At 46.5% G+C, this 12148-nt stretch overlaps 1 protein-coding gene across 5 annotated transcripts in view; it reads left to right on the top strand.

Moving 5' to 3' along the window:
* Nucleotides 1-12148, top strand: part of PHKA1 (phosphorylase kinase regulatory subunit alpha 1) — a 452411-nt gene that overhangs the window by 330065 nt on the left and 110198 nt on the right. For all 5 annotated transcript variants that reach the window (XM_069748675.1, XM_069748674.1, XM_069748673.1 and 2 more), the window contains 2 exons: nt 519-620; nt 1191-1306. In XM_069748675.1, the coding sequence (XP_069604776.1) occupies nt 519-620; nt 1191-1306 (218 nt within the window). The remainder of the gene's footprint in view (nt 1-518; nt 621-1190; nt 1307-12148) is intronic.

The raw sequence follows: 12148 nt of genomic DNA, 5'->3' as shown, positions 1-12148 counted from the left end.
CAATCATTTTGTAAAACTGCAATAAACAGCTCCACTATGCCACCCCCAGCCGCACCGCAACCGGCCCAGGGGGACGACTGTTGCCCATACCAAAAATGTCCTGCTGAGATGTCTCTCAGTAGGGACCCGTTTTCTATTTTTAACAACAAACAGTTCCACCATGCCACCCCCAGCCTCACCGCAACCGGCCTAGGGGGACCCAGCAGACTGTTGCCCATACCAAAAAATGTCCCGTTGATACCTCTCTCAGTACGGACCCGTTGTCAATTTTAAGAACAAACAGCTCCACCATGCCACCCCCAACCTCACCACAACCGGCCCAGGGGGACCCAGCAGACTGATGCCAAAAACAAATAATTGCTGTAATTCAGCTCCTGAAATGTATATGTGAGGATGAAACACCATGAATGTACAGTACACATTTACAGCTGTAAAGTTGCATTAAATGAAATGTTGTGTTAGTCATGAAAATTATATTTTACTTCTAGTTCTGACCATTTCCATTTTTCATCATACAGCGGAAGAAGCAACGGAGAGCCTCATGAACCTCAGTCCTTCTGACATGAAGAGCCTTTTGCATCACATCCTGAGTGGGAAGGAGTTTGGTGTGGAAAGGAGTGGTACGTGCCTCGACCGTGCGTGAGGGACGTGAAATAAGCTCCTGTCCACAACATGATTAGTGATCTCCAGTGTCCAGTGCCTCTTTCTCATTATACTAGAATGACTCTTCTGGATCTTTGGATTATCTATCTGGAGAGGTTGCTGGGGAGTCTGCCGGGGAGGCTGCTGCAGAGTCTGATGGAGAGGCTACTTGTACAGCTAGTAGTAATTGCTGCTTCGCCACAATTGCCCCAGCTGACATTGAGCAGCTTATTTCACGGTAGCTCTCCAATCTTTGTCAGGGGTGTTTACAATCCCGACCATTGTTCTCTACTGCCCTCTCCAGAAACTGAACTTTGGTCTTATTTGGATCCCGCTTATGGTCCTCCTTGTGATCCCCCTTTATGGTGGAGCTGGTGATTGGCAACAGCTGTTGTGTACAATGTCGTAGATTCTATAGGTTGTATTGCTCTACTTCTGTGTCCTCAATAGAATAAAACATCTGGTCTTTTCTCATTAATTCTGTTTATTCCGATAAGTGAAAAGTTAAGGCAAAAAATGAAAAGACCTGACTGTCTTCTCTCTCGCAGTGCGATCTGTGGACAGGATGGCCAGTCCAGCAATCTCCATACATGAACTGGGAGCTGTCGGAGCGACGAAGAGCGAGCGAGCTGGAATCACCCGACTGAAGAGCGAGATAAAACTGGTGGGCAAAGTAACGAGAATAAATAAACCATGTGCAGGATCTCTATGTAAGAGAATGTGACTCAGTGTAGTGTCCACAACTGTAGCTCTCCCATGACCGCATGGGATGATGGCAGCACTCTTTGCATTGGATGATTTTCTTCTAAATCTCTATAAAGCAAGGATGGAGCTGACTGCCCCCCTTCCTGGGCGTTTCTCCTGGCTGCCTCCCCTGGCCGCCTTCCCTGTCCGTCCCCCTGGCCGCCTCTCCTGGCCACCTCCCATAGCCGCCTCCCCTGTCCGCCCCCCTGGTCGCCTCCACTGGCCACCTTCCCTGTCCACTTCCCCTGCCGCATGGCCTCTCCTGGCCGCCTCTCCTGGCCTCCTCTCCTGGCAGCCTCCCCTGGCCGCCTCCCCTAGTGGCCAGCTGACTTCATTCATTAGGCAGCTACAAGGTGCAGCTGTCAGAATAAAGGTCATGGTGCTATTAGTATTACACTAGAATACATTTCTTTTTGCCTACAGCAAATAATCATTGGAGACACTTGCAAAAATTGCTCCTTTTAAAGGGAATTTGTCACCAATTTTTTGCCACCTAACTTGAGAGCAGCTTAATGTAGAAACAGAGACCCCGATCCCAGTGATATGTCAACTACTGGGCTGCTTGCTGTAGGTTTGATAAAATGACAGCTTAACTAGCAGGAGGTTATCACCAGAGGACTAGCAAACCTGCTGTAGTCCTCCATATTAATGAGCTTGGTATAACTCCACCCTCACCACTGATTGGCTACTTTCTGCCTGTGCACAGTGTACATAGAAAGCTGCCAATTACTGGTGTGGGCGGGATTATACAGAGCACAGCATTCAGATAACTGTTGGGTCTGCAGCAGAGAAAACTGTGATTTTATCAAAACTGCAGTAAGCATCCCAGCAAGTGGCACATCACTGGAATCAGCATCTCTTCCCCTACATCCTGCTGCTCTCAGATGGGGGAGCAAAGACCTGGTGAGAGATTGCCTTTAACTATAGAGTGATTCCATAACTTGCAGGATTTAATTTCTGTAGAGGCACATTCTGTTGGATATCCACAGTATGTTTACCCTTCTACCGCAGTGTTTCATCTTACTTCTCCATCTCATGTGTGCAGTGTGCATCTAGACGAGCAAGGATCGGCCTGCCACGTTACAGGACCCCAGATGTGACCTCATAGATCATCTGCAATTTTCTAGTAGATTCATCTCCCACTGTTATCTGCTGGAACGGTGAGGCAACCATGACTCATCTAAAGCTCCTACGCAGACGTGTCTACGGTAGAAATCTACCCTTCTACCGCAGTGTTTCATCTTACCTCTCCATTTCATGTGTGCAGTGTGCATCAAGTTGAGCGAAGATCGGCCTGCCACGTACAGGACCTCAGATGTGACCTCATAAATTATCTGCAATTTTCTAGTAGATTCATCTCCCACTGTTATCTGCTGGAATGCTAAGGCAACCATGACTCGTCTAAAGCTCCTATGCAGACATGTGGCCACAGTAGAAATCTACCCTTCTACCGCAGTGTTTCATCTTCTCCATCTCATGTGTGCAGTGTGCATCTAGACGAGCAAGGATCGCCTGCCACGTTACAGGACCTCAGATGTGGCCTCATAGATCATCTGCAATTTTCTAGTAGATTCATCTCCCACTGTTATCTGCTGGAACGGTGAGGCAACCATGACTCGGCTAAAGCTCCTACGCAGACGTGTCCACGGTAGAATTCGACCCTTCTATCGGAGTGTTTCATCTTACTTCTCTGTCTCGTGTGCAGTGTGCATCTAGACGAGCGAGGATCGGCCTGCCACGTACAGTACCTCAGATGTGACCTCATAAATCATCTGCAATTTTCTAGTAGATTCATCTACCACTGTTATCTGCTGGAACGCTAAGGCAACCATGACTCGTCTAAAGCTCCTACGCAGACATATGAGTCCACAGTAAGGCTAGTTTCACATTTGCGTTAGAATCCGCAGCGTTGCATCTGCAAGTGCAGGAAAAAACGCCTAGAAAAGCATACAAACGTGGCGTTTTTTTGACGCATGCGGTTAAAAAATGCCGCGTTTGTACGCTTTTCTATGCGTTTTTCTCTGCGTTTGCGTTTTTTGTGCGCATGGTGACAAATTTTACAGGAGAAAAATCTAGATAACAAGACACCGCCAATGGGACTACAGAGGGCGTGTATTATGGGATATCTATATATAGACCCTAGAACTGCTGAAATCTTAACAGTGTGCTACTGTATCTTGTTCTTGTGTCATGATGGAACTTCGTATGGAGAGCTTTTATTTCAACCTGGATTTAAGCATCAAGCTGTTTATTGCTTGTGCGTTTGCTTGGGAGCAAGACAGAAATCGTGAAAGATGGAGAAGGAGACGGTGTAGGCGTTTTTGGAGACACCCCATTATTGAATTACGTGAGAGACGTGGGGCCTATCACACGCTGTATGGCGAGCTTAATGAGAACCCTGACAAATTCCCGGAATACACAAGGATCTTGCAAGACTCGTTCCGGGATTTGCTTGCTCGTGTTCAAGGAGCCATACGGAGACAGGACACCCAGCTCCGTAGAGCAATTCCACCCGAGGAACGTCTGCTGGTTACATTAAGGTACGTAAGAAATGTAAACCGATGGCAGTGCTAATTTTGGGATCTCTGACATGTTTTTTTTTTGTTTGGTATTTTCCTTTGTCTTTAGCATAACCACACCATAAATAGAATTGATTGTAATTTTTCTTAATTATTTATTTTCTTCCAGATTTCTGGCAACCGGAGAGAGTTTATCATCCCTCCATTTCCAATACCGGCTTGGAATATCCACCCTGTCGGGAATAGTTGCGGACACCTGCCGGGCTTTGTGGAATGTACTTTGGGATGAGTTTATACCCCTACCCACCTTGGACATGTGGATTGGAATTGCGGAAAAATTCTGGAGTGTGATTTCCCCAACTGTTTGGGAGCGGTGGATGGAAAGCACATCTGCATTATCAAACCAGCCAGAACAAGATCGGAGTACTTCAACTATAAAAAATATTTTTTCTGTTGTGCTCATGGCAATAGCCGATGCGGACTGTCGCTTCATCGCCATGGACATTGGAGCTTTTGGTCGTGCCAACGATTCCCAGACTTTCAAGAACTCTGATAAGGGCTGCCGTGTGTATGGCAAAAATTTTAATTTTCCACGGCCACAACCTCTCCCTAACACTCAAGGTCCACCGATGCCATTTGTTATGGTTGGGGATGAGTCCTTTCAGATGTGCGAAAACCTACTGAAGCCATATTCCAGTCACGACTTGAACCACACTAAAAGGGTCTTTAACTACAGACTGACCAGGGCATGAAGAACTGTAGAGTGTACCTTTGGGATTCTAGTCTCAAAATGGCGCATTCTTGCATCGGCCATAAATCTAAAAATGGAGACAGTCGACGAGGTGGTCAAAGCCTATGTCGTTCTGCACAATTACATTATGGCTAAGGAGCGGCCCAACATTGAACTGGATGAACCAGTTGCACACCCACTGCCCGATTACCAGCATCACCCGCTGCGGTCAACAGCTGAAGTTGGCCACATGCGGGACCAATTTGCAGCCTTTTTTGATTTGGATATTGGACGTGTGTGATGGCAGGACAATGTTGTGTAAATGTCCTGTTGTTATTTTATCTGTACCAGTTATTTTCTTACATGTTACTAATGTTTCTCGTTAATAAACTTTTTTTGGTGTCTTGACCGTGTGTCATATGTATTTCCTCTATAAACCGAGGTTGTCCTCACACTAGCAGTATTTGGTCTATATTTATTATCAGTATTTGTAATCCTAAACCAGGTGTTCTGTCTTCATACACGTTGATACGGTGTGTGATCCAACATACAGCATAAACCACTTCTGTCTTCCAAATAAGCAGACTGTTCTCTGTAGTCGAACTTGTTTATTGGTAACAGGTATTGAAATGCGGTAAAACTAAAGGAATACAAATGACATATATAAGTATTGGGCTAAACAATCACACAGCTGATACTTTACAACTGACAAAGAAAGTATACAGTATGATGCAACCTATGTACATAACTACATACAGTAAGTCCCTGGTAATCACATTTCCTGTGTACTGACTGCTATACAGTTAGGCTACTAAGGCTAAGGCTAATCACATTCTGTACAACACTACATTGCAAGAACAGGGATAATGATCTTACCGGATAAACTTAACCAGGATGGCAAGTAAGTGAGGTAGTTCCAACACAGCAGAAGAACACGTGTGTCCAGGAAGAACACAGAGAGAAAATGGGGGTTCCTCATCCCAAAATGCCTTGGTGCAATCCCACAATGCAACACTCTAATTATTACTAAAAAACACAGGTAATACATTTAACCACCACTGGGTGGTGCTATAACACAGCAAAAAAACAACACTAATAGTAGTGAACTTTTAATGCATAATTGGAATCCTACTGTCCTTTGAATGGACAGAACACTCCCCGCTTGGCATCAACCGATGCCACACACAGCTCTTTTGGCGAAAATTGTAAGACAAGTTCCGCAACTGGCCTGAGGAATTAAACGAACGAGGGCACAAACAAGTGAGTTCCATGTTGAGAACCTGTTGAAACGGTGGGATTTGAGGGGATTGTCTTTAGTCACCGTACGTAGAACGGATACCTGAGGACGGATTTCCTCATCTGCCTCTGGATCTACCAGTTCAAAGTTGTTTGACTCGTCGATGTACGGCGTCGAACGGCATAAGAATGTAGGGCCAGTGAACCAGGTTGTGTCCTTAAGATGTCTTGCTTCAATGGATCTGGTTGCGTGGTCCGCAGGATTGTGGTGTGTGGACACATAGTGCCACTGTTTAGGGTCGGTGGATCTCCTGATCCTTAGCACTCGATTGCTGACATAGACATAAAAGAGACGAGTTTCATTGCAAATGGTACATTTCTACACTCACAGCACTACCTTGCTGTCAGTGTAGAACTCGACTTCTTTGACGTCCAGGTCCATTTCTGTCGAGATAAGCTCAGCTAACTCTACCGCTAGCACAGCTGCACAGAGTTCCAGTCTGGGTACTGTGTGTTCACGGAGTGGGGCCAGTTTTGTCCGGCTCATAACAAGCGTTACATGGCATTGTTCGTTGATGTCGGTAGTTTTCAAATACGCTACTGCTGCAATTGCTTTGGTTGAGGCATCGCAGAAGATACAAAGCCTTTGCATCTCGACTTCTGTTGATGGCACGGAAGCATATGGTCGTGCCACGTAGAGACTTGACAGGGCTTCTAGAGAGTTCTTCCATCTTACCCATAAGTCTCTCTTCTCGCTGGGAAGCGGATCATCCCAATCGGACGTCTCTTGGGTGAAGTCTCTCAACATCATTTTACCTTGGATAGTTACAGGAGTTACAAATCCCAGAGGATCGTACAAGCTGTTTACTACGGACAGGACGCCTCTGCGGGTGAAAGGTTTCTCTTCTTCGCTGATCTGGAACGTGATCCTTTTTCAAATCCCAGAGTAAACCAAGGCTCTGTTGCATGGGAAGAGAGTCCGTGCTTAAATCCAAGTCTTTTAAGTCGGTTGAGTAAACTTGAGAGGGAAAGGCTGCCATTAGTTTTTGGCTGTTGGAAGCAATTTTGTGCAACCTCAAATTGGACAAAGCGAGCATTTCTTGTGCCCTTTTTAGGAGACTGACTGCCGACTCATCTGTGGGTGTGGATTTCAGGCAGTCATCTACGTAGAAATCCTTTTCTACAAACGATCTTGCATCCGATCCATACTTTGCTTCACCCTCTCTGGCTGAATGTTTAAGGCCATAGATAGCGACAGCAGGGGAGGGGCTGTTCCCGAAGATATGTACCTTCATACGATATTCCACGATGTCCTTGTAGGGGTCATTATCGCGGTACCAGAAGAACCTCAAGTAGTTTCTGTGTTCTTCCTTAACAAGGAAGCAGTGAAACATCTGTTGTATGTCGGCCATAAATGCTACTGCATCTTTGCGGAAACGAAGAAGTACTCCCAGAAGTCTGTTGTTGAGGTCTGGACAAGACAGGAAGACGTCGTTTAAAGAAACACCTTTGTATCTGGCACTTGAGTCGAATACCACTCTTATCTGACCTGGTTTCATCGGATGATACACGCCAAAAATAGGTAAGTACCAACATTCCTCAGAATCTTGAAGACGGACGTCCATTTTCAAAAGTATTGGTGAGCATATTGGTGACTGATGTCGGCCTGTGTGCTCCACCCAAACAGACGTCTCCCACGATGACCCATCCTAGGTCAACTCTCTGAGCATATGGGGTGTTTTGTGGGCCGTTAATCTGTCCTCTAGCCTTGTGGAACCGTAGTATGTCTCTTCCGAGGAGTAAGACGATTGGAGCTCCTTGGTCCAGTTCCGGTATCAGGTGAGCTATATGTTTCAAGTGGGTATGATGAGCTGCTACCTCTGGTGTAGGTATCTCAGACCTGTTGTCGGGAATCTGGTTGCACTCCAGTATTGTTGGCAAGGATAAGCAGATTTGACCGTCCGTAGACTCTACTTTGAATCCGGTCACTTTTCTCCCCGCCGTCTCGACAGTACCTGCACATGTCTTCAAAGATTATGGAGAGCCGGGACCAGCAATATTGAAGGTGTCGAAGAAAAAGGACTTAGCTAGAGACCTGTTGCTCTGATCATCCAAGATTGCATATACCTTGATTGCCTTATCCCGTTGGCTCGCTGGGAATACTCTGACAAGACAGATTTTCGAGCAGGATCTTCCTGCTACAAGTTCCTTGCAGATCTCTGTACACTGCGAAGTGACCACTCGGGTGTCTATGTCCGTGTCCATCTGTTTTTCGGCAGACTCTTCTACTCACTACGATACCCCTGAGGGGTGGTCCAGGGTGTAAGGCCGTGTTGTGCCCCACACTACTACATTCTGTACATTTCACACTGGTCTCACAGTTCTAGGCGAAGTGTGAGGTCGTCGCGCAGCATCTGAAGCATATCTTGTTTTCCTTTAGGAAACTCTTACGGTCTTCTAGAGACTTCTCCCTGAAGGCTCTACATTTTAGTAGAGGATGAGGTTTCTTGTGTAGGGGGCAGTGTTTGCTGAGATCCTGAGGTTTGTCCTCTTCTGGAGAGGACTTACTTGCCCTGTAAGGAAACCCTGTGGAGGTAATATTAGTTTTATGGACTGCCACTGGTGCTTTACTGGGTTTTACACCAGAGGCAGTGGTACATGACATAGTGAAGTCGAAACTGTGGTCATTTCTAACTTTAGCCTGCTGAGCAACAACGCCTACAAACACCCTGAAAAGAGGAAATGGTACCTTATGAGCCTGTTTGTAACGGGACCCGTGACTGACCCACTTTTCTTGTAAGTTGTAAGGTAGTTTTTGGACAATTGGGTTGACACCTCTGGCGGTGTCCAGGAATGCCAACCCTGGCAGGTCACCTTCTGCCTGAGCAGCATGTACCTCCATTAATAAGTCGCTCAGTTCCCTGAGCTTTTGATAACCCTTATTTGCTATCTTGGTAAAATCATCAATTCTTTTATACAAAGCGTTTTCTGTAGCTTCTATTGACCCATAACATTCTTAGAGTCTCTCCCACACCATACGAAGTCCTGTGTGGGGGTACTTTATGTTAATGTTCCTGATTCTTTTGGCGTGTTCAGCTGACTCGTTCCCAAGCCACTTTACCAGTAAATCTAACTCTTCACTACTGGAAAGTTCCAAGTCTCTGATGGCGTTCTGGAAGGAGGCTCGCCATGCTCTATAGCTCTCGGCTCGATGAGTGAACTTTACAAGTCCCTTGGTCACCAGCTCCCGGCGGGTAAAGGACCTTGCAAAGTTCATAGTGGCTGAATCAGTGCCGACATGAGCTGGGGTGCTGTTGTCATGCGGTGTGTGTGGTGCGTCCACATACCTGGTTGGAGCTTCTGGCTTAGGAAAGTCTGTATAAAACCGTTCCGAAGCGAAGGGTGTCCCTGTCAGTCTGGGAGGAGGCCGTACCTTCGGCTCTGTAAGACGGTCGTTTCGCAGTATACCTTCCTGCTTCCAGTATGCCATTTTGAGGAAGGATCTCTGGTAATCTGTATAGGCTGGTTGGTGTAACGGATCAGAGTTATCGTCGATTTTAGGATGTTGTTGGACATATTCTGAGACGCGTTGAGCTGGGTCCTGTCGATCAAGGTCTGGTCCACGTACGTCGCTGTCTCGCTCGGATTCAGGAAACTCCACGACTTCTAAGAACTCATATTTGGCATTGCAGCTGCTGCTTCTTTTTCAGCGGAGAGCCTTTCCAAAGTTGCTTGCAGGCGTGCTGTATCCGCGTCTCTATCGGCTTGCAGGCGGGCTCTTTCTGCTTCTTGCTCTGCTCTTTCTGCTTCTCTATCTGCTTGCAGGCGGGCTCTTTCTGCTTCTTGGCGGGCTCTTCCTGCTTCTCTATCTGCTTGCAGGTAAGCTCTTTCTGCTTCTTGCTCTGCTTGCACGCGGGCTCTTTCTGCTTATTGCTCTGCTTGTCTTAACTTTAACTGCATCTCTTGTGCAGCGAAGGAGGATCTTCCTTTCGCCGCCTCAGCTTCTGCACGGGCGAGGGTGACAGACCTTTTCGAGGAAGACTTGCTAGAGCGGCTTGTTTGGGACCTCGTCCCGAGTGAAGATGCTCGACTTGCAGACATTTTGTGTCCGTTTGCAAGCTGTAGGATGTCTTAGAGCGGGTAGAAATGAACTTCAGTGTGGACTGAGACGTGTCGCGCTTGGTGGGCTGTACTCTCAGTACTTGTGGCTGTATGGCGGCCGCTGCGGTATCTGCTGGCAGTGAGGTGTGGTACAAGCGGCTGCGTGAGTGCTATTTGTTATCGCTGGCGTCTAGCCTGGTTTTACTGCTATCGCTGGCGTCTAGCATCCGTTTTACTCGCCTCCTCTGGTATTTAGTCTCCGTTTTACTGTACTGTCTTCATACACGTTGATACGGTGTGTGATCCAACATACAGCATAAACCACTTCTGTCTCCCAAATAAGCAGACTGTTCTCTGTAGTCGAACTTGTTTATTGGTAACAGGTATTGAAATGCGGTAAAACTAAAGGAATACAAATGACATATATAAGTATTGGGCTAAACAATCACACAGCTGATACTTTACAACTGACAAAGAAAGTATACAGTATGATGCAACCTATGTACATAACTACATACAGTAAGTCCCTGACAATCACATTTCATGTGTACTGACTGCTATACAGTTAATCACATTCTGTACAACACTACATTGCAAGAACAGGGATAATGATCTTACCGGATAAACTTAACCAGGCTGGCAAGTAAGTGAGGTAGATCCAACACAGCAGAAGAACACGTGTGTCCAGGAAGAACACAGAGAGAAAATGGAGGTTCCTCATCCCAAAATGCCTTGGTGCAGTCCCACAATGCAACACTCTAATTTATTACTAAAAAACACAGGTAATACATTTAACCACCACTGGGTGGTGCTATTACACAGCAAACCAACACTATAGCACCAAACTTTAATGCATAATTGGAATCCTACTGTCCTTTTGAATGGACAGAACACCAGGAGTGGGTGATAAAGGCTGAGGTGCTATATATGCTAATATTATACTTTTCCTCTAATTGTTCTACTCCTTGTTTTGGCTTACAAATATACTAATATAAAATACTGACCACATACTGCTAGTGTGACGGCAGCCATGTTGTTTTAGTGATAAGGTTGTTGACGTCATTGCTTCCTGATTCTGTTCTGCTATGCAGTATCCATTGGACACAGACTGAAGAGACAATGGCTGTCATACAAAACAGATCTATACTCATCAAGTCAGGTGTCAGAAATAACGAATTCATGATGCACATATAACAGCCTCATGAATTAACTATTTCTGACACATGTGCAGGTGAGCATAGATATGCTGTGTATGACCGCCATTGTCCCTTCACTTTGTGTGAAATAGATTATGAACACAAGAGAAAAAGGAGGCCATACAATGCACTTCTCTACTCACCAGGTCAGGCGTCCCAACTAATGAGTTTTTGGACACCTGACCTGTAGAGTATAGTTTTGCATTATATTGCCACCATTTTCTCTTCAGTCTGCAACACTAGTCACAGACTACGCAGAATGAAGAGATTAAGGAGAAAATACAAGTATACATTTTTTGGTCCACCTCATAGCTCTATACTAAAGACACACAAAGTCTTTGTCTTTGAGTCCGTTGTTTTTTTTGTTTTTTTTTTCCCTTTCTGGGATCGCCGGGTTCTGGTAAGCCTCGGTGGGCTCATATGTCGTGGCATGGTCATGGTTGATGACCCGTCAGGGTCCGGCTGCACTGTGCCAGAGTCCATAGTGCTTGTAGAGCGTGCAGCCTTGCCAGAGTCCATAGTGCTCATAGAGCGTGCAGCCATGCCAGAGTCCATAGTGCTTGTAGAGCGTGCAGACATGCCAGAGTCCATAGTGCTTGTAGAGCGTGCAGACATGCCAGAGTCCATAGTGCTCGTAGAGCGTGCAGCCATGCCAGAGTCCATAGCGCTTGTAGAGCGGAAGGCCATGCCAGGGTCCTGCTGCTGCATCGTGGTGGAGGCGGTGTGGAAGGCCATGCCAGGGTCCTGCTGCTGCATCGTGGTGTCAGTGGAGGAGGTCCAAGCAGGAGCAGCGGTTGTCATGGTGGTGGCGGTGGGCTGTCCTACAGCACTCGACATGGTGGCGGTGCTGTACTGGTGTCCGGCAGTGCTAGGAATAGAGGTGGCCGTGCAGTGGTATGCAGCAAATCTGCTGAAAGTACCGACTCTGCTGCATAGCCTGCACGTAAGCAGCATTGCAGGCCTGCATGACACTAAGCTGG

The sequence above is a fragment of the Ranitomeya imitator genome, chromosome 2, assembly GCF_032444005.1.
Source record: "Ranitomeya imitator isolate aRanImi1 chromosome 2, aRanImi1.pri, whole genome shotgun sequence".
Taxonomy (NCBI): Eukaryota; Metazoa; Chordata; class Amphibia; order Anura; family Dendrobatidae; genus Ranitomeya; species Ranitomeya imitator.
This window is presented reverse-complemented; position numbering and strand designations above follow the sequence as displayed.